General features: G+C 45.4%; 1 protein-coding gene and 1 long non-coding RNA gene across 2 annotated transcripts; one reads left to right on the top strand and one right to left on the bottom strand.

The window, feature by feature from the left end:
* Positions 1–7,942: 7,942 nt before the first annotated feature.
* Positions 7,943–9,549, bottom strand: Trmt12 (tRNA methyltransferase 12 homolog). Its single transcript, XM_052747873.1, is given in 2 exon segments — positions 7,943–8,172; positions 8,175–9,549. Coding segments are annotated over 2 exon segments (1,344 nt in total). The 5' UTR covers positions 9,475–9,549; the 3' UTR covers positions 7,943–8,128.
* Positions 9,550–11,779: 2,230 nt separating this feature from the next.
* Positions 11,780–19,432, top strand: LOC128116231 (uncharacterized). The gene is made up of 3 exons (XR_008220416.1): positions 11,780–11,883; positions 12,806–15,962; positions 16,797–19,432. It is a non-coding gene; the product is annotated as an uncharacterized LOC128116231 (long non-coding RNA).
* Positions 19,433–20,366: the final 934 nt, after the last annotated feature.

Genomic DNA, 20,366 nt, shown 5'->3' with positions numbered 1-20,366 from the left:
ACACAATAGTTAACTAACAAAACAACAAATATTTCTCCCACCGTCATTCCCCAGCGTGAATTACCAAGTTGGCCTGTCTTTGGAGTATATTGTGTTGGAGTGATTGGCTTTAAAAATTGTTGAGTTGCTGACTCGTGTTTCATCAACAGTCACTAGGTAAATTTTGGCTTGATGCTAGGACAGAATGTCAACCATTTCTCAAATGCTTATAAACATACGTCTGCCATTTTACACTGTATTTGTGGCAAGTTGAATTCTCAGTATTGACAATTACAAAATCAAAATGTCAGTCAACTGAGAAAAATGTTGAAGAGTTTGTGAACTGCAGTATCCTCAGGCATGGCAGCAATTCCCTTACCCTTGAGCCATCGCACTGGCCCACCAAGGGTTAACTCTTTATGTCAAAATAAATAAACACTAGTACACGGACTTGCTTTTGTCTTTAATCAAGGGTAAAATTCTGTTTCCTAAGAACTTTTTAACTTCTAGGACACACCAAAATATGCAACTTTTTAAAAATTATGTGTGTGGGGGGGGGGGGGGGGCGGGAGGGGTATTGTTCTGTAACTTCTACCCATTTCTTGAGGACTATGGAAATAAACCTTTAGGTGCTTGAAGTTATACAGAGAATAGGACAAAATTAATATGAAACTTAACAAAATTTAAATACGTTTCTTACGATTTATTATCAGTAAATGTTTGACTTCTGTATCTCTTATATTGCTATATAACTGACTTTACTTAAAAATTTCTTGAACAAGCTGGCCGATGGTGGCGCACGCCTTTAATCCCAGCACTTGGGAGGCAGAGCCAGGCGGATCTCTGTGAGTTCGAGGCCAGCCTGGTCTACAGAGTGAGATCCAGGACAGGTACCAAAACTGCACAGAGAAACCCTGTCTCAAAAAAAAAAAAATCTTGAACAAAATGAAGATGACAAGGGATAAGCTTAAGAAGCCTGCTCCAGGGGCAATTTCCCTAGTTAGGGATATACCGGGGCTGTCCACTGTTGCCCCTACTTTTTAACATTGTTTTAGAGCTGGGGGCGTGGGGTAAGTTAAAATGCTTCCCTGTTTATTATAATTTGTTTTTCTTGAATAAATGCTTCAGATTATTCTGAGTCTTCAGTAACCTTCAGGGTTCATAAAAGACTCACTTTGACAGTTTGGACAGCATTTTAATGTGCTTTTATGAAGAAGATATTTCAGCTATTCTGGAAGCTGACCATTTTACTCCTGGCATTGGGTAGGAAAGGTTCATGAGGCCTGTGATGCATGTGGTAGGTATGCAACGTGTCCTTGCAGTATGACAGTAGCCCTACGTCCTCCTGATCAAATGAGTTACCACAACTAGGCTGTGCTTTCTCTTTGCCAGTTGGTCTCTTGGCACAAGGGACTTGAAGTGCCCCCAATTAACCCTAGCAGGTTTAGAGGGTTTTTGTTTGTTTGTTTTTTAATTATATCTTTTAATGACCTAGTTCCTACGTTAGGAATCTAGACTCACAAAGTTATAATAAAAATCACAAGCTCCCTCATGACTTACTAGGAAATATGGATGTGTCCATTCCCTGTTGCTGCTGCCCCCTGTTGCTGCCTCTGTTACCCTCACATCTGGGTGTCTTAGTTACTCTTCTATTGCTGTAAAGAGACTCCATGACCAAGGCATCTTATAAAAGAAAACGTTTATTGGGACTCACAGTTCTGGAGAATGAGTCCATGTCCAACAGGGTAGACGTGGTGCTGGAGCAGTAGCTGAGAGCTGACGTCTGATCCACAGCACCAGGCAGACAGGGAGTAACTGGAAATGGCATGGGTTTTTGAAACTTCAAATCCCATCTCCACTGACACACCGCCTTCAACAAGGCCACGATTCCTAATCCTTCACAAACAGTTCCAGCAAACGTAGGAGCCAATGGGAGCCATCCTCACTCAAAGACCACATTGCTTCTCTTAAATAAGTGTGGTGACCATCCAGGATAGTTTCCCTATCTTGACATCATTACTTTATCATAACATTGTAAGTTCCAGATAGTAGGATATGAACTTATTCAGAGCCATTATTCAACCTATCATTATGGGAGTTCTGTATCTCCTTACCATCCCCAAATGCACAGTGGTCTATCTATATGGAACACAGTACAATAAAATGGTGTGTATAGAGTGGCTAGAGCCCTCCCAAATGGCTGTAATTGTGAATTGAGGGAGAGACACTGTGAGATTTACTGATAGGACACAGGAGTTTGAACTTGTGCCTCTTGTTTCCATCGATTTGTTTGGTGGGTCTTACAAAACCCATGGGAAGCTGGCTGTATAGGCACTAATAATCCACAAGATGCACTGTTCCCACCGTCATGCATAGAACATTGCCTTCCTTGTTTGTGTGGCTGTCTCCTGCAGAGATGGCCTGGCCTTGCTGGAGGAACACTAGTGGTCCATTTACGATTCTCCCATTAGAGCTCACCACGAACTTTCATGGATTCTTATCACAAATACTCTACCACAGAATCTCCTGGGTTGAATGTCCCAGACAATGGGGCTAAATCACACTGTGGCCTGGACATGCCAGAGAGCCCTCATATTCCCCTGATCCCATTGGGAACTGCCAGTCTCCTTGTCGTCTAGTTTCTAAATCAGAACCATGATTTCCAAGTTACAGCTTACCACAGAGACCTACAGAGCTCAGTATACTACTTTGGTGGTGGAATAACTCTGGTGAAATGAGTGGATGATGTGTAATAGTTGGTTTTTATTATGAAGGAGACATTTCTGGAGCCAAAGAAACTTTCACGGACATAGCAGGGTGCTGGTCTCATTGGGGATTATCTCCTTGCTCTGACATACAATATGCCATTTATTGTCTCTGACCCAGTCAGCACAATACCACCCCATAGCACACACAGAGGACCTCAATCTCTTCAGACTTTATTAGTTAGAGGGTGGGAGAGTTAATATAACTCTATGGCAAGACTAGACACGTGCACTGATGTTTCTTGAACATAAAATCACACCTGTGCTCCAGCGGCCTCGGGACTTAGTTCCACACGTGCCCTCATGGCTTTTGCTGGTGAACACAGGTTCGGTCTTGCAGCTTCCTTTGGCATACAGGCTCACTGGACGCTGTTGAGAAGCGGCACACAGAGTAAGGCTGAGGGAGCTGCTTCATCGTAATATGAGGTGACGGGGGAGTTTTCCTGTTCATAAGTGGCTTCATTACCTGTACTTCAGTTTTTAACTTATGTGAACCTAGATCTTAAAAATAAAAATCACCGAAAGATAAAAATTAGGGCAACCTTCTACCAATCTCTTTCTATTTGGCTACCTAGTGCTGGAGTGTGCAAGTGCACAATTCAGTGTTGGCCTCATGTTCATTCAGAATTATGCTTGCCTTTGTCTTGAAGGCAACGTTTGACCTTTAAAAACCCAGAGACATCTATTTTGTCTCTGAAATTGTGTGATCAATGATCAAGCAAACTTGCAGGTTTATCTAACCAGAAAAAAAAAATGCCATCACATTGTTAATATTGCACTGTTTGCTTTATAAACATTCTCAATGATTAGAGCACGGAATTAAATTTTTTATTTTTTAGTAGTTGAGAAGGGTTTTATTGTAGATATGAGGGAGAGAGCAGCCAGAGGCATCTGGAAGGGTCCAGACTGAACCAGGCCATGAGAGAGGAAGAAGGGGGACTGGGGAGCAGTTGAAGAGAGGAGCCTTGAACCAAGAGGCCAAGAGTGAGCCAAGATAGCATGCAGCCAACATGGCTGGGTTTATATAGTAAAGAGAAACTGGGGGAAGGGAAACTCAGCTGTGGGCTGGAGAGATTTAGGATAGGGGACAGGATAAGAAGGAGCACGGAATTTGTGTGTGTGTGTGTGTGTTATTGAAGTGATATAATACACATAATATATGTATTATTGAAGTGAATCTCCTCAGGCACAATTATTAAAGCTAGAAAATTTATGTACAGAAGTTACTATAAGCTATGATCTAATTAGTGTTTTAAAAAACTAGACATAAATGGTTGTTAAGGCACTGGTCATAGACAGTGAAAGGACAATAGTCCATGAGATGTGGATAGCAACCCAGGTGAGTCAAAACTACTCCAGGTTACTACTGCCTGGACAGAAGTGTCCAGCTCTGGCCTGGGGCTAGAGAATTCAGATTGGCTGGGCTGGGATCCCAATACAACTATAGTTCATGGGGTGGAATATTAGAGTGTAGAGAATAAAAATTTTACTCAAGATCCAGGACAGGCACCAAAACTACACAGAGAAACTCTGTCTCAAAAACAAAACAAAACAAATAATAATTTTACTCAAACTTTTCTAGAAAATGGAAGAAAGAATATATCCCACTGTTGGCCTCACCATCCATGAGGTCAACACTACTTCCCTAACATTAATGCAAAAAATCCACCATGTTCTAGTAAAGGCTGGTTCCTTTGTAAGACCCTCTTATTACCAACTGTGAGAAATGTGGCCAGATGGGAAGGACCACAATCTTGGGGGTGAGTATAGTGTACATAGTTCTTTGCGTGTGTGTGTGATGTGTTTGTGTGAATGCAGGCACACATGTGCCACAGGGCATGTATGAAGATCAGAGGACAAGTTAGGATGTCACCCTTGCTTCCTACCTTACTTGAGATGGTTCTCAATGTCCCAAATAGGCCAGGCCAGCTGGCCCGTGATCTTCTGTCTCCACCTCGTATTTCATCCTAAGAGCACTGGGCTAACAGATGTGCACTACCCTGACTTTTGCGTTTTCTAGAGACCTGAACTTATACTTGCATGGCAAGAGCTTTAACCATGGAAGCATCTCCCCAGCCTCGGTGCACATTTGAAAACACAGAGCCAGGCATATGGTGGTGCATACCTATAATCCCGGAACTCAGAAGGCTGAGAAGCTCATGAGTTTAAGAGCAGTCTAGATGACATAGAGACTCTGAAGAAAGAAAAAAAAGGTGGGAAAAACCTTAGTAGGATTTTAGTGAATTTAAAATTCATACTAACCATGTCACATTTTCACTCTAGATTCTCCAATAATGTCCCATTGCTGTTTAGATGTTCTGGAGATGGGAACTCATTTAGCACTGTGCATGAAATCAAGGCTTACCTTCAACTGTTCATCCTGCCTCCACTTTCTAAGGATTGGGACTATAGGCACGTGCCACTACATGTACTCTGCCCCATCATTACCCAATCTTCGCCCCCTACACTTTACCCTCCATACACACAAACTTTTTAGTCCCTCAGAATTTCCCACAAGGCATTTGTGTCTCTTTACATAGCCCTGGCTGTCCTGGATCTACCAGGCTAGCCTTGAACTCACAGTGACCCACCTGCCTCCACCTCCAAAATGCTGAAATTCAAGGCATGTGCCTTTAATGGTGGGTTATACCAAGAACCTCTCCTCCCAGGATTTGCTGGAATGTGAGTTGTATGGAAGGTTATATGTGGGTGTGTGTGACTACTCGACAACTATTCGGCCCTTCACTACTGTAGTAAGTCCATGGAGTCTGGGTTTGCTTCTGCTTTTGTCCAGTTTTAGTCCAGTGTCAGTACTTGTTGGTCTCAGTGATATTTAGGAAAGGCCTTCCAATCAGTTTAAGATGGAGTTTTTATTTCTATGGCTTCTCCATTAGGTGGCAGCATTAAAAGCAAATGAAGAAAACTTGATTTCCAAGAGCCCGATTTCAGGTGTGAGCATTGCCATGCTGCTGTTTATTGATTATCTGTCATTTATGATCTGCTATTATTATTGCCATGCTGCCATTTATGTGTTATTATATAGTTATATATTATCATCTATCTTATATGTCATATTAATACTCAGTCCACTATTCAGAATATGAGAAACATTTCTTGCCTATAAGGAAAAAAAATCCCAACTTCGCCATAAACAAATTGGGCAGCCAGGGGTGGGGGAGGGGGAGGGAGGAGTTTGCAGATTTTTCTTTTTAATGACAAAGATGGAGATTAGAAAGACTTCGCAGGGCTGGCATAGCTGATCCAGGATTTCCTTAGAAGTGAACCGTCCTGTAGTCCCATCTTAGCATACCTTACTGGGACATTTCACCAACTGCCTGTTCACAGCTTCCGACAAAAGCCAATTCCTCAGTCCCCAAATGTTGCTCTCTGACTCATCCCCCTCATTCTCATCCAAGCCCCAGGCTGACATCTTTAGCATTTTAGTTCCAATACAGCAAGCAGCTGGCACACAGTGAAAAGGAACCGAGCAAGTGAAGAGGAGGTATAATTCAGGTAAAGACAGGAAGGTCCCTGGAAAGGAGTGTTAGCAGGCAGGCCTCTGCAGCGGGCTCATAGGCTAGCTAACATTTCCCCGGGAGCTTTCTGCGTACAAGACACTGCTCACAACGGTCCTCATCTCCAACATACACATCACCACGTCCTCTGTTACAAACGGACAGCAATGACTCATTTCCCGAGCACTGAAACTGGATCCTAGCTCTGCCTCCTCCCCATCCATCAAACTCTTACCCAGTTTTCAAGAGCCAATTCAGATACCACTTCTCTGCACTTCCTATTTATTTCTCAGAACTTCTCTTCCCCTCCTTTACACCTCTCCAGCACGTTCTCTCTCACGTGACACTTACTCTGCTCTACCACTGAGGACTTGTGTAATTTCTGCTGCTAAGTTGTAAGCTCCTTGCTCCTTGGTGAGGGGCTATTTTTTTCTTTTTAACCTAACAGAAAGGCACCAACCAGTCCCTAGTGCTACAGGTGCAAGAAAAACAGTAGCAGTCAGGCACAACCCACGTAAGCTTTGGTTATATGACAAGGAGGGAAGCAGGCACCCTGTTGTCTGTCTCCTTACCAAGCAAAGTAGTCTACAGGGCTTCAAAGGGCATCCACACAGCTCTACATGACCCTCAGCTATTAGCTAACCCAGTGGGAAATGGCAATGGGTAGCAGAAAGCCTTCTGATTTTATAACCAGATGGTTTGAAAACTGCAGAATATATTCCCTACCTACAGTAGCAACAGTTGCTACCGCTGCTTCTAGATGTGTGTGTGTGTGTGTGTGTGTGTGTTTGGTGTTTATGGGGGGGGGGGGCGGCAATGAACCCAGTAAGTACTCTGCACTGAAGTTATTCCAGCTCTTCCTAGAGCTTCCTGTCCAGGGAAAGAAGATGAACTCTAAAGTTGAAGGTCAATACAAATCTTAGGATTTTAATCAATTGTCAGCTACCTCACAGACCAAGGCTAGAACTCTAGATTCCTACAATTCAGAGAAGTGACTCGTGGTTTTAAGACAAGGTCTCACTATGTAGCGTGACATGGATTATCCTTGAACTTACAGCAATCATCCTGCCTCAGCCTTCCAAGTTCTGAGATCACAGGTATGAATTACTGCATTGGGACGGAGAAGTATTTAACTCTCCTTAACATAAAATAAAAAGACCTAATATATAAGACACTCCAACACCCACAGAAAAACAGACACCCCACTGAGGAATGCTAGAGGGCTGGAGCTACCTCCATGAATTGTCCCCTTCCTCTGTAATTTAGTCACAATAACAAAGCACCATTATGTTAATGCTTCAACTTGGAGTTCATTATTTGGTCCCGTTGAGTTTATTTTCCAAACCTCTTTATATTATTTTTCAAATCCCCACGGCTGCCACCCTAGTGTGAACCACTACCACGATGTGCCTGAACAACTACAGAACTTCTGTAGAAATGGATTGCCTCCTCACTGGCCTCCTTATTTCGATCTTGGCTTTCCAGTTGATTTCTCAGGTCGTAGCCAGTGAGCTGAGGGAACAGTACTAACAGTGAATTCGTATTTCACTCTAATAATTAATGTTTGTAAATGTGACTTACTAGAAAAAAGCCGTGATCTAATTCAAGGAAACCCGATGTGCACCTAAATCCAAGACCAAATGAAGAGTAAGACCATATACCAACTGAAAACGAAGACAGAAATGCAGAATTCAGGACTGCACAAATGAGTCCTATTTTAATATGCCATGCTGATCTCCTCAGATAAGCAAAATCATTTGGACTAGTCTAGAGTTCATTTTCAGATCACAAATCACTTAAAAAGATGACCGGGCAACAAAAGGGTGAGAACTCAGTCCTAGCTGAAGCACTAAGGTCCCTCATTTGGCTCTACCGTGTCACCGAATCTACCTCTTCTAGCCAATCAGAGGACAGGGGCGGCATTCCAGATCTAGGACTATGTGATCCACATGGGGGGCGTATGACTTCACTGGGTGGACATGCAGGATGCGTGTCCTCCACGGTTTCCCATGCACTTGGTGAAGGAGAGAGGCGATCTGAGTTTCTGCAGATTCCGCCCAGCTCTGCCACTCTGCTTTGCTGGCTGCTGACAGCGTGTCCCCTCTGACATTCCCAGTAGTTCCATTTCCCCGTTTATCAGGGAGGATGTTTTGGGGATGAGGCCAGTGCTCTTTTCCCGAGTCACTGCTTCCAAGAGGCTGGGGTTTCTTTCCTGGGAAGGACTCCACATTTTGGTGGATATGCAGAATCCCCCCCACATCCTTCCGGAGCACTTGGCAGGCAACGGGCCAGCCTTCTTCAGAGCTGGGAATCAGCCCCAGGTTCACCCGATCTGCGGTGTCTGCGAGCTTCAGCTTCCTGTTGTCTCCAAAGTGTATCTGACACCGGTCTGCCACGCCATTGAGCTCCAAATTGTGTCTCAGAGCAGCTACAGCCTGAGGGTTCCACTCGCAGGCATGGACGAAGGCAGCGCCGGCATGAACCAGGAAGGGCAACGTGAAATAACCAATGCCCGCATAGAGGTCCACCAGCACCTCCCCAGCGCAGGGCAGAGACGCCACTCGAAGTTTCTCCGTGATGTTCCCGAAGGAGAACATGCACTGGGTCACATCCAACTTATACCGGATGCCGTTATCCACATGCTCTACCCAGCCATGCTCGCCCAGCAGCAGCGTCACTGACGGAGTTCGAGTACCATTAGGTGACACCCGCCCGCGTTTGGCCAGACGTTGGACTCCAAGGGCTGAGGCGACGGTCTCCCAGAGTCCCGGGAGTTCCAGACTTTTCCACTGCTCGGCTTGGAAACAGTCTTCACTAAGCAGCACCAGGTCACCGTGCCGTTGCCAAGACCGGGGCAGATCGGCCTCCAGCTGAGCGGCCCACGTCAGGCCGCGGTCCTCCACCCAACGCCTCACCTCGAGGCGGAGTCTCTGCGCAGGTGAGCGAAGCCGGGCCTGTTTAGAAGGAAGGGGATCGGGGAGCCGCGCCAGCACGCAGGTGCTGCCCGGGGCCACGCGACTCCTCAGCTCCTGCAGGTGCTGCTCAGGGAGGCTTTCCGCCAGCACCGGCAGCGCCACCAGGCCATCCCGCAGCTTCTGCACTCGGTGCTGTCTATCCAAGAGCTCCTGCTTCTCCAGATAGTCTCGGTACCTCTGGGTGAACCGAGGCTCAGTCACAACTGCGACAACTGCGGGCTTCGCGCCGTCCGTCGCCATGTCGCTAGCGTTCGCATCCCTGTGGTGTCGGGCTGCTCGCTCTCTCTGCCGGGACAACCGGAAGAGCTGGGCGCTCGCCGCCACGGCGCGCCGGAAGTGACGCCAAGCACACAGGCCGGATCTAGATGGGTTACTGCAATCAGCGACTGCACTCTCGCATGCTTTATGAAGCCGCGGGCGCCATGTTTGTTATGGTTATGGTCAGCCAGTACTTGCTTTCACTTAGGAAAATTAGTCACTCTCGTGGACCGAAAGTCACGAAATGAGTCGATATCCTCCAGAAGCTTTATACACTCTCTTTAGTGCTTCTCATAAAAAAAAAAAACAACCAAGTGAATTAGCAATGATGGATTGGATTTACAGAAAGGCTTCCAATAATTTAATGTTGCTCAAAAGTTAGCGCCAGCAGCCACCTTATGGAAAGTGGAACGGGATATAGCTTCCTCATTCCTTTTTCTTGCAAAAATGTTGATTACCCGAATCATCTTCAGAAAATTGCTATTGTGCGTTGAAATGGTTCGAAGGGTAAGGGAGCGTTTGCTGCCAGGCCTGACCAACCCCACATAGCAGAAGGAGGGAACCAAACCCAGGTCTTCTGAAAAACATCAAGTGATCCTAATCGCTGAATCCCTTTCCCCTCCCTCCCTCCCTTCATTCCTTCTTTCCTTCTTTACCTCCCTCCCTCCCTTCCCTCCTTCCTTCCTCATACAGACAGGGTGGAGGGCGCACTCATGCCATAGCGCAGGTGTGGAGGTCAGAGGACAGCTTCCAGTGGCGGTGTCTCTCCTCTATTTCCACAGTGTGGGTACTGAGGAAGAAACTCGGGTTGGCAGACTCACTTGCAAGCTCCTTTACTTGTGGAGTCCTCTTGCCAGCCCATGCTTGACTTTTTTTTTTTTTAAACCAGTTTATAGTGTTGTAAATATAAACAGTGAAATGAGTACCCAAGACTCTTGAGTTGTAACCATAGCACGTTTATTTGGCTCCTTCTGTAAGAAATATCACATGTTGAGACTTTTCTATCAAATACTATAAAACTTGTGTTTAAGACAAAAAATTCAAATCTCTTTTTATCTCCCCCCAGTTGTAAGACTTTTATGCAAATGTTTTAATTCTCCACCCACTTGGTAAAAACCTTTGTTTAGACAAAGGTCCATTGCTGTATTCCAGGAAATTGATGTCCTGGAGCAGTGATCTCTTTCTTCTTGGCAAACGGGCCCCTTTCGGCTTTCTTCATTTCCTGTGTGCTAATTATTTTCAGATTAGCCGATTAAGGCTGAGGTTGAACTCCAGACAACGGGGGACAGACACAGTCACCACCTGAGTTAGAATGAAAAGCAAATGCACATCCTGTCCTTGTGTGGTCACCCTCCTGAGCACACACTCTTGGTCCAGTTTGCCTGTCCAGACTTCAGTTGGAATTCGGGTCTCTTGCTTTTTGACCCGGAACTTATTTCCAAGACTTCTCATTGAGAGCAATGTTTTCCTACTCATGCCTGAGGACTTGGGCTCTCTGTATCTTTTTCTTCTGTGGCTCATTGGTTATTTTATACTGCATTGCTTAATTAATTTCCATATGCTTGGAGTTTTTCAAACTTCTTTCTTTTATTGATTTCAGATTTTTACTCTACCATGGTCAGAGAACATGTTTAGACTTATTGAGGCTTTTCTTATAGTTCAGAATATGGTCTGTTCTGGAGAACATTCTGTGTGCACTTGACAGGAGTATTTATTTGTTCTGCTCTTGCTGTGTGGAATGTTCTATAGATATTTGCTAGCAGGTATCTTCTCAGCTCATGCTTAAGTAAACAATTCTGGGGTGGGAGTATAGCTCAGTAGTACATAGTTGATGGTAAGTATAAAAAGGACACATCAGTGAACAGATAAATGAATGGCTGGATGGATAGAAGAAAGATCTGAAAGAAAATTACTTCATAGTCCTGGTGTTTTAGTTTCAAAATATTGCCGCTAGAGGGCAGCAATAGCCAGCGCAGACTAAATCAAAACGGGCTAAAGTCTTGGATGGTTTGAATATCCAAGGCTCCTCAAGGATCACACCTTTCCCACTGGTTTTTACTTGACACCATTAGATGCCCTTTGCTGCTACGGACTACCTAGCTGAGTTAATGTAGCTCTTTCCAGGAGTGCATTAATAAAAATAAGTAACTACATAGATTTCTCTGCGTGATAAAATGCAGAGCCTATGACCCTAGAGTAGAGTGCGGGCACCAAACCTACATGTAACAGTTGTAGTACCAAGTGATTCCACTAGGGGGCATGCATGTAATGAGCGCCTCACCATAGCCTGTGACTGTCCGTCTCAGAGTGGGCTATTTTGTTTTCAATCTTCCCTGGATGAAATCGATGCAACGGTTTGCCTTACAAAAACCTTTGGGATTGCATCTCCTAGTGAGTTTCTTCTTGTTTTTAGATCTTAGGTTTCAGAGTTCACCTGCACGGGCACTCCCAATTGTGTGTGTGTGGGGGGGGGGCGGCAGGGCGGGGCTTCACAATGTCTTCACAAGGTCACATGTTTCTGTAAAATTTCAAAACAAGATGTCTTAACCAAAAGCTGAGCCAGGAGGTGGGCACACCCCTTTAATCCCAGCACTTGGGAGACAGCCAGAGGCAGATCTCTGTGAGTGTGAGGCCAGCCTGGTAGACAGGGTGAGTTGCAGGACAGCCAGGGTTACACAGAGAAACCCTGTCTCTAAAAACAAAACGAACATATCACTGTTCTGCGCCGGCCCATCTTCATGTACATAGGGTAGTCTTGTAGTTGGCGTATTGGAAACCTGGTAGGCGAAGTTAAAACAAGAGAACATTTAGTTTTGGCTTAGTGGGGGTACATTTAAGAGATTGTAATCAGTCCCACATGTAGCTCTTCAGGACCACCTTTCAGTAATATTTCCAAGCTAGCTGAAAACTCACTTGACATCTTGGCTGGAAGGTGCTGGAAGGTGTGAGGTCAAATGTCTTATGATTTCATAAATGTGTTGTGTGGTGCTGAACACCAGAAGGTTATGGGCTGTGGGAGAGAGACTAGGTTTCAGAATTGAGGGGGTATTAATTTAGAGTGTAGAAAATTCTTTGAGTCTTGAGACATGTAGATTTTTTTTTTGAAAATATTTATTTTCGTGTGTGTGTGTGTGTGTGTGTGTGTGTGTGTGTGTGTGTGTGTGTGTGTACATGCATGTGAGTGGCCAGGAAGGCCAAAAGAAAGTGTCAGGCCTTTTGGACCTGGAGTTACAGGCTGCTATGAGCTGTTTGATATGGGTGTGGTCCTCTGCAAGAGCAAGATGCATTCTTAACCACTGGGACATCTCTCTAGCTCCCAGCATGTAGATTTTGAAACAGAACCAGAATGTGCTGTCAGCTGTTCTGGGCATGTATGCCCCGAGGATGCTGGGAGATGGCCCGAGGATGCTGGGAGACGGCCCGAGGATGCTGGGAGAAGGCCCGAGGATGCTGGGAGAAGGCCCGAGGATGCTGGGAGAAGGCCCGAGGATGCTGGGAGAAGGCCTGAGGATGCTGGGAGACGGCCCGAGGATGCTGGGAGAAGGCCTGAGGATGCTGGGAGACGGCCTGAGCTTACACTACCCTCTTCTCTACTGGCTCAGGGGTTCTTACCGGCAGTGTATTCACACACACTGCGGAGTTCCTTCCTTTTGGCCATAAGTGGTTCTGGATACTCAGCCACACCTTTTGCTGGCTGCTTTACTTTCATCAAATAAACCCAACCTCACGGTTCTCTTTCTCATAGCTGATGGAGAATTAACTTCCTTTCTGGGGTCCTCCCTGCTCACGGTTGAGCCATGATTTTGCAGACTCTCTCCCTTGTCCCTGTACTTGTGATTTTCCCATGATTTTAGGAGAATCATGACATTGAAGTATGGGGAGGTGTTCCTGGTGAACTGTGATCACTACTGTCTGCATCCGATTGGCCTCTCGGGGGTTCCTAGAGTTGAAGTCCCATCTTTCCAGGGACTAGAAGGTGTGGGCCCTGATTCCCTTTTCACTCAGGACCTATTTTTTCCCGTTTCTTCAAATCCAGAATCTCCAATGGCAGCAGTCCTTCTTTATTAATTTTGTCCCCAGGCTTCTTACTATGACTTTTCATTTGTTCCTGGCTGGTTCCCTGATCCCATGGATTAGGCTTTGGAGGAAGGCATTTAGGAAACCAGGCAGGTTACTCCTGCTGGTTGTTTTGTTTTGTTTTGTTTTTGTTCCACCCCTCCTAGAGTGATGGAGAGTGAGCAGATTGTAATTATGAATGAACACAAAGGAAGAGATGGGAGAAACAAAAACACTTGAATTAATACTTCAAAATATAGCACAAAGCATACGTTCATTGTGAGTGTTGTGTCAGGTATGGTCCTAGGAAAATGTGATGTACTATGTTACTTGGTAATGCTGAGTTGAGTTTTATCCTTGGTCTATTGATGAGACCAAGGGCTAGAGAGACTTAGTAGCTTGCACAAGGCCATCCTCAAATGGTTGGGCTGTGTATCATAGTGTCAGGGCAGGGTCCTAGGGCTTGTCATTATGGGATCTAAGACAAGTCTGGTCTCAGAGAAAGATGTGGCTGGCAGCTCTGCCAGTTAATAACTTTGCAGCTCCGGGCACATCTTTTAATTATCTCGGCATGAATTTCTGCACCAGCAAATTAATACTGTTGTGCTAGAGTCTCAGGCCCCGGGTTCTGCATGAGAAAATTAACAGTACAGACCCGAATGACTTCAAGTATTCTTTCAGAGGGTCTGTGGCTTCAAACTGTCTTATAAATTCCAGTCACCAGGGCAGCTTCTCTGAAACCCTCCCTACTCAACCCTCCACCGTCAGAAGGGTTTGAGAGAGCATATCTAAAAAGTGTATTCCTAGAATCACCCCCGATTACGCAAATCTGCAGCCGAATCTCTGCAGATATAGCCGACAGTCTCCTGGGGTTTTCAGACTACAGTTTAGGTGGCCTAGATTGTATCTTGTGTTCCTGTAGGACGTGAGGGAAGGTAAGAACTCGACAATGGGAGAGAAGAGGCCAATGCACGCTAGAAAACATGCTGGTTGGAATGAGAATGGTTCCTGTAGGCTTCTCTATTTGAATGCTTGCTCCTCAGTTGATGAACTACTTGGGATTAGCAGGTGTGGCCTTGTTGGAGGAGGCGTGTCACTGGGGGTAGTTTCGAGGTTTCAGAAGCCCATGCCATTTCCAGTTAATCTCTCTCTCTCTCTCTCTCTCTCTCTCTCTCTCTCTCTCTCTCTCTCTCTCTCTCTCTCTCCCACACACACACACACACTCTTCCTCTCTGTCTCCCTCTTTCTTTGCTTCATACCTGTGGATCCCTTATAAGTTCTCAGCTACTGCTTCAGCACCATGCCTGCCTACCTGCCTGCTCCCCTGCCTCCCTGCCTCCCTGCCTGCCTGCCTGCTCCCCTGCCCTGCTCCCCACCATGATGGTCATGGACTCCAACCCTCCGGAACTGTGAGCCCCCGAACTAAACATTTTCTTTTATAGGTTGCCTTGGTCACAGTGTTTTGTCGGGCAATAGAAAAGTAACTACGACAGACGACAACTGGTTTAAAACAAAAAGATTTAAAACCAGACTCTGGTGTGTGGGGTCGGTGAATGGATTGGTGTGACTGCAGAGAAAGGGTGCCATGGTTTCCATGTGTTGTTCCTCAACGTTTCATGCACTGGAGACTGACTTGGTCTTCAGTGTGGAGGTGGGGCTTTTAAGAGATGGGCACTAGTGGGAAGTGTCCGTAGGTCAAGTGAAGACATGTGCTTGGAAAGGACTGTGAGACCTTTACCTTCTTCTGGCTTCCTGCCTAGTTCGGTTCTTGTTTCCATACATCTTCGCCATTTCTACCACCATGAGATGAAACAACTAAGGAAAGTCCTCATTACAGACAGGATCACGTTGTTTAGACGTCCAACCTCCCCACAATGTGAATAAGCCCCTTTCATTTATAAAGTTAGCCTGCCTCAGGTCTTCCACTGTACTTATACCAAATGGACTAATCTCAGGTCGTATTAGTCAGCTGCAGAAAATTAGCTAAATGAGCTAAGTGGGGCGAATCATGACCCAGAATAGCCCTTTTTAGTGATTAGAGGATGAATCTCTGCTAGATAAAAATGCACTTATGGGACCAGAGAGCTGGCCTAGTGAGCAGCGTGTTGCTATGCAAGTCCAGGGACCTGAGTGTGCGACAAGGGCCTGGACAGTGTGGAGACAGCAGAGTGGTTCCAGGTCACAGCCTGCAGAGAACCAGGTCTGGGAGGGAGAAGACTAAGGCCATATGATCCCAAGACGAACTGTTTCGTTGCAGGGTGGAGGGAAGCAATGCCTGTACTTGAACTTGGAGGAGCGCATCCAGGTGTTTTAATGGACTGATCTTCATGGGCAGCTTGAGGAGAGCAGCAGGCGGGGTGACAAGGTGGAAGACGGCCCCGGGCTGGGGTGGCTGCTCACAGAGGGACAGTTAGGTTTGTGTCTCTGCTTCTCATGTTAAAGGATAGCAAGTTGTGTCTAAGGGACTCTTTGGGCTCCTACAGGGTGGCAAAGGGTCACAGGCCTCTTGTTTCACTATCAAATGGGAGTTAAATAAAGTCCACGATTGCCCAAGCTCTTCTTTCTTACAGGGCAACATTCTAGCAGAAACGTAGGGCCCCCTCCTTCCCCCACAGTTCAAACAATGAATGAGTGGACTTTCAGCAAAGAGCCAGACAAACTGTTTAATCACTTCCCCACATACATACTTCATGGATTCTAAGCTACTAACCATATACAAAGTGAGTCTGTTCTGGCCTCTAATGGACATCTTATGCAAATACTAACTGCCTAGATTGCACCACCACCCTCTTCCTGGGAGGAGAGAGCCATTGGTGCCGGTGCCCCAGTGGGGGATAGCTAACCAGCTAGGTCACAACCATTCACAGAGCTCAGGCAGAAAACATCAGTTTCTGAGTTCCATCCACTTCCCCATTCATCTTTTGTGGTTAATGCTCTTCACATTCCTAAGATGGCATGATTGATATTGGTAACCTAACCACAGCCCCGAATTTTTAGTTCCCCCGGTTATACTTCATTTATTATACATGCCTTTTTACAATTTGTATGGTTTTGGTGTACCCTTTGAGGTTTAGTTGGCAATAACATTACATTACAATTCGTATGAAGAGCCAGGCATATACGCGCAGAAATGACTCCAGAGGCATGCTGGAGAATGTCATACAGACAGATGCAGTGGGTTGAGTAGTGGTTCCTCTCCTAGTGTCGGCCTGGAATCTCACATGATCTTTTTTTTTTTTTTTTTTCAGATTTATTTATTATATATACAGTATTCTGCCTGCATGTATCCCTGCAGGCCAGAAGAGGGCACCAGATCTCATTACATATGGTGGTTGTGAGCCACCATGTGGTTGCTGGGAATTGAACTCAGGACCTTTGGAAAAGCAGTCGGTGCTCTTAACCACTGAGCCATCTCTCCAGCCCTCACATGATCTTATTGGTCCTTGCGGATGTAATCAGGATGAAGTTATACTGGATTAAGATTGATTATTAAGTCTGACGGCTGGTGGCCTTACACGGAACGCTGAGGACCCACACAGATACTTGAAGAAGGACGAAGGCAATGTGACTTTGAGATCAGGCATGAGAGTGATGTACCTACAAGCTCGAGGGTCACCAGGGCCACCTGCAGCTGGGAAAGAGAGTACGGTCCTGCCAACTTCTTAACTTCAGACTTTCAGCCTGGAGGGCTATGAGGCCACAGACTCCCATCCTTTAAACTCTTAGTTTATGTCAAATTGTTGCTGCAGTCTTAGGAAGTGACACCTGATCTTTGGGAGAATGTTCCTGTGACTCATCTGTTCACATATTCACTCACCTGCCACTTCTGGATTCCAGGTGCAGGGGACACTGACCTGCATCGAGGGAACCAGGGATCATTGGGGCCACTTCCATCCTAAGTGGCTTTAGCTGATGATGTCAGAGTCAGCACCGGCTTCAAGGTTGTGTGGCCTCTGTAGCTGCACGTGGCTCAAAGTTCGGAAGCACTTGGTCCTGTATTTAGCACTCTGCAGTGGCTGTCTTGAAAAATATCCCAATTTTTGAATAAGTGATGCTCCATTTTTATTTTGCACTGGGCCCCACTAATTATTATTATGTGTCTTGTTCCTTCTGGGGTAATTATGTAAACATTGACGGTATCAAGAGGGCATGGAGAAGGACCCACTAGGGTAATGTAGGATTCCTTGAAGGGAGAGTCTGTGCATAGAGCAAATTAAAAAAGCAGACATCTACAAAGCTGTATGGCTGTGACTTTGTCCGCAACTGCCTAGAAACAGATCTTTAACAAATATGTGAAGTCTAAGTTCTATTTTTTGTGTGTGTGTGCTTATAACGTGCAAAATATAGTAGTACAATAACTTCTGCACATATAATCTTAAAATGTGTCACTTATATTGGGGTCCTCTTTCACTAGCATATATTAATGGTACAGAGGAAGGGATTTCTGTGTGACATTCTTATATGCATAGAGGACACTTGATAATGGTCACTTATTATTTAATAAGCCTTCTCATTTCCCCTCTCACACTACCTTTCCTTTTCTACACAGCTCTTCCTTTGCTTTTGTGTCCTTTTCAGATGTCCTAGACCCCACAAATAAGAGCGAACATGAAGGACTTCTGGATCTGGCTTGGTGGGTGTATGTGAAGGTCTGTGTGTATCTCTTGCTTTGTTTATCTGTCCATTCATTGATGAGCTCCTTGGCTGGTGCCACAATTTGGCTATTGTGACCAGTGTAGCAGTAATGATGGGTGTGTAGCTATCTGGACAGTAAACAGACTTTGTTCAGTTGGAGGACATACCCGGAAGTGGTGTAACTGGATTGTATGGAAGTCCTTTTAAATTTTTTTTTGAGGAAACTTGAGACTGATTTCCATAGCAGCTGCTCCAATTTACATTCTCAGCACCAGTGTGTCAGAGTTCTCCTCATCCTTGCCAACATTTGATGGTTTTTGTTTCTTTATTGGCAGCCATTCTGACTGGGGTGGGAAGGAATTTCAATGTAGCTTTAAACTTGCATTTCCCTGACGGCTAAATGTACTGATTATTAAGGTCTTTTCTGACTCTTGGAATCAGCAAGGAGCCTTCAAGGGCCATAATGGCTTATGGGAAGGAGACTCAGAAAAATACAAGGAAACAACCTGGAAAGTCCTTATTTCTTACAAGACAGTTTCAGAGGAAAATATGAAAACTTTGGAATGATAGTATAATTCAGTAAGATCCCAAGCCCAGGGCCTCACTCTGACTGCTTTACAATGACTATGAGCTCCACATGTGCAGAGTGAGCTCACAGGAATGTGCAGCCCGTTGTCTTTCTGTTTCAACAGCCTTCACTTGGGACTTCCCTTTATTTATAGAAAAACTAAAGTTCTTGGCATTGTGTTAGAGGTTGGGTGAGTTGTTTAAAAGTTGGGGTCTTATTCTTCCCTCTCACCCCGAGTGCCCCATGGGAAACAATCAGTCTCTGTATCGAGTCATGCTCTCCTGCCTCCGTATCATGGACCCACTGCTTCCTCTTGAAGGCATCACTTGCAGCTATATTTCCCCAAACCCTTTAAATCTGGCCCCCATGACACAATCCTCTCTGTGGTAGCTTGAATGAGAAATGTTGCCCATGGTCAATCTCTATCTGCTGGCACTGTTTGGGGTGTTTAGGTGGTACGGGCTCCCTGGAAGAGTATATCACTAGGGCCAGGCTTTGAGACTGAAATCTCGCACCACCACTTCAGTTCATAGCACTTGGTGCTAGCATTTGAAGATGTGAGCTCTCGGCACCCTTTTCCCACCACCAGGCCTGCCTTTTGCTGCTGTGTCTCCCTACTGTGATGCGACATGGTATATCTCTGGAACCATAAGCCAAAAATAAACTGTCTTTTACAAGTTCCCTTGGTCATGGTATTTTATCACAGCAACAGAGATATAACTGATACATTCTCTCAAATACTGATGGCTTCTCCTTGTCTCAACCTCCTCAGCTCAAATGGGAGTTAGACATTGTGCTCTCATGACCTACACTATATCGGATCCACAGTTCACCTGACACTCTTGTTATTTGGTTATAGGTTTTGTCTTCACCACCAGCTCAAACTGCTACAGCCCTGTGACTTCATGCTTTCTGAGTCCCCACCCCAGCAACAGGGTCAACTGAAGTCTGCTCTTTTGTCAGCTCGTCGTAACAAACTTAGGTCTAAAGTTACGAAATATGAATCCTATATTTCAACATTCTGGTCACTGGAGACCAGGAACAACTGATGCTGAACTGCCTGAAATTCCTAGCCAGGCAGTGGCGGTGCATGCCTTTAATACCAGCACTGGGGAGGCAGAGGCAGGAGTGATCTCAGTGAGTTTGAGGCCAGCCTGGTCTACAAGGTGAGTTCCAGGTCAGCCAGGACTATGCAGAGACACCTTGTCTCAAAAACCAAACCAAACCAACAGAAAAAGAGATTTCCAGTATTATTTTCTATCTACAGCTGAGAATCATGAGCATACTTACGCATTTGACTTCAGTATGAGCTAGAACATCACTGTAATTATTTTATGTGTGTTATGTAACATATGTGTGTGTGTGTGTGTGTGTGTGTGTGTGTGTGTGTGTGTGTTTGTGTGTGTATGTATGTGTTTATGTTTCAAGACAAAGTTTCTCTGTGTAGCCCTAGCTGTCTTGGACTCACTCTGTAGACCAGGCTGGACTTGAACTCACAGAGATCCTCCGGTCTCTGCCTCCCAAATGCTGGGATTAAAGGCATGTACCATCACCACCTGGCAGTGTATATTTTATGTAACAACAGGTGGTTATATGTTGGATTTGTTTTCACAAA

Source organism: Peromyscus californicus, unplaced genomic scaffold (genome assembly GCF_007827085.1).
Source record: "Peromyscus californicus insignis strain IS unplaced genomic scaffold, ASM782708v3 Scaffold_20__1_contigs__length_68692818, whole genome shotgun sequence".
Classification (NCBI taxonomy): domain Eukaryota; kingdom Metazoa; phylum Chordata; class Mammalia; order Rodentia; family Cricetidae; genus Peromyscus; species Peromyscus californicus.
This window is presented reverse-complemented; position numbering and strand designations above follow the sequence as displayed.